Raw genomic sequence first — 2545 nt, forward strand, 5'->3', positions numbered from 1 at the left:
TCTTTAAAATGCGTGTTGATGGAATTTAGGTTTGAAATAAATTATGACATCGCCTGTATCGATTCTCTAAATAAGAAACTGCCTCAGATTTCATCATAAATATCTTCAATTTGAGATCCAAAGATGAACTAAGGTGTTACAGGTGTGGAACAACGTAAAGGGAGTAATCAATTGTTCAATTTGAGTGAACCATCCCTTTAACTATTATATGTAATCGTAGTACGTATGGGGGACATTCAATAAATCACCCACAGCTCCCAATTAAAACCTGTCATGCGTGCGACGGTCAAAGAGTGCGATCTTTCTCGGGAGGTGAACGAAGATGCCTACGTCCCTGCAGGGACACGCAGCCATGCACGTTGCACACTCCGCTCATCAGTAGCGCGTCCGTGTTGATTAAAGAGACGGCCATAAATAAAGCTGCCGTTTCCTCTCAAACGTAACCCGCTCAGACATCGGGATGACAGCTGAGTAATTACCTCATGCTTACATGACGGCGTCGAGCGCACGATGGCACGGACGGAGAAATTCTTTACGGCTTTATTAGGGCGTTATGTCTTACGCCCCGGCAGGCTGTCATCCGTGAACCCGTGCGCGCGAGAAAGCGGCGAGGAGAATAAGTGTTATTGTTGTGTCCGTCGAGCGCCTGTCATTTATTGTTCGGCCCCAGTTTTACCGAAGAGAGTGTAACGATGCTTTAATTGTTTGTGATGGACGAGCGGGGCGATTGACGTCGGGGTGGTGATTTGTTATGCTGTTTTTGTTTTTAACAGAGACGGTGCACCGCCACATGCAGCAGTACGAGGTGGAGTACTTGCAGTTTGCCTTCCGCTGGATGAACAACCTGCTTATGAGAGAACTTCCTCTGCGCTGCACCATTAGACTCTGGGACACTTATCAGGTAAAAGAGACTCTCAACAGACTCGGATGCGGTCAGTTACATAAATAGCATTGTGCAAAAATAAAAACGGTTAGCGCTTGCTCATCCTCAGCCGCGTAAAAAGAACGTTTAACGTTAAAAAAATACAAGAAATAAAATAGGTTACTGATATATTATGTTAATGTGACTATTTCTTCTTTTGTTTTTATGCCCGTTCGGAAAGTTAATTTCCTCCCCCTCTCAGTTTGTCAGTTTATATTCTATTCTGTTAGACAGAAATAGGATTTATAGATGTTTGGCAAAATCCTGTGTAATGCATTTTGCGTTCATGCGATATAAAAGGAGAATTTTGCACTGATCTTTTTCCTGACTATGAGAAACAGGGTAGGCATATTTTCGTGGGTTGTATTGAAGCAAGTATATGAAGCCCTGTGTAATTATGCTGTTTTGGGGGGTGTTTACGAGACGTTTCTTTTCTAATACAGCGAGTGCAGCAGAATAGAACAGACTTCTGGGCTCTCGAAATGTATTTTTCATTATCTAAAAAAGTTTTGGCAGGCACGGTACGCAGTACATACGGTGTCTTTCTGAAAGCTGTAATAAGAATTACGGTAACACTTTAGAACAGGCATTTCTCTCAATAAATTCCAAATGTACTGTTTATTAATAGTAAGGTAGTCGTTAAGTTCAGATATTGGGTAGATACAGACGTAGAATTATTAATTTGCCTAATTACTACTAATAAATATCTAATAATCTAGTAATATGTAAGTCTTAGCAGAACTATTTAAAGAATTAACATTTCTAATAAGGTTTTTCTGTCTAAAAGCTGTAATAAATCAATAATGAACTGAATACGTAATAAATAAATTCAGATGCAGGCTCTGTGAAATGTGTTTAGTGAACAAATCAAGTGAAAATGTATTAGGTTTTTTCAAATCAAGTTAAGAATTACTTTACCGTATCAAGGACTTGGTTCCCAACCCTTAAGTGATCTGAGATGACCGAACGCCTGAGAAGAGCCCCTCAAAAAAATGCCAACCCTCAATACAGAATTAACAAATTTCACCATTAGTTAAATGCATATCAAGTACATATGTATGCGCACATTGTAGAAAGCTGCTTGGCAATGATTATGCGTTATTTAAATAAATCTGTTTCCAAACAGTTGCAGGCCACTAATCCACTGATCTAATTTTAATTGGTCGAGTATTTAAACGAATAAAACCCCATCCATTCTGAGCGCATGTGCTTCTGCCGCTTTAAATTCTTGAGCTCGTTACAGCAGGTACGTATTCTCAGTGTTTTCCCATTCATTGATTTATTTGCGGCGTCCCACCGCGATATCAAAACCGACCACCGCAAATAGATTTTCCAAAAAGCTTTGACTCCGTTGAGTAAACATGGGCACTGCACGTTTCGGAATCAAAACCCAGTGTGAGTATTTTATACCACTGTATTTCTGAAGGAAACCAACTGTTTTTCTAAAATTTTGGATGTCATTTTTATTTCATCTTTCAAGTCCTTATTATACGTGACTTGACGAGATTCCAGCGTCAAGCAATTTGGGTGTCCGGCCGGAAAGTGTGCTGTCGTTCCAGCCAGCGGCAGCGCGGAAATGTTTCTTAAATTCGAAATTTAGCGAGCCGACGACGTGGCTAGTTA

General features: G+C 40.3%; 1 protein-coding gene across 1 annotated transcript in view; it reads left to right on the top strand.

Annotated features, from left to right (window-relative positions):
* The first annotated feature begins 558 nt into the window (after window positions 1-558).
* The window catches only part of LOC122342644 (TBC1 domain family member 22A-like), a 3481-nt gene continuing 1494 nt past the window's right edge, over window positions 559-2545 (top strand). Inside the window, exon 1 of the mRNA XM_043236613.1 lies at window positions 559-901. Within this exon, the coding sequence (XP_043092548.1) occupies window positions 752-901 (150 nt within the window). The 5' untranslated portion in view covers window positions 559-751. The remainder of the gene's footprint in view (window positions 902-2545) is intronic.

This window comes from Puntigrus tetrazona, chromosome 4 (genome assembly GCF_018831695.1).
Source record: "Puntigrus tetrazona isolate hp1 chromosome 4, ASM1883169v1, whole genome shotgun sequence".
NCBI classification, from domain to species: Eukaryota; Metazoa; Chordata; class Actinopteri; order Cypriniformes; family Cyprinidae; genus Puntigrus; species Puntigrus tetrazona.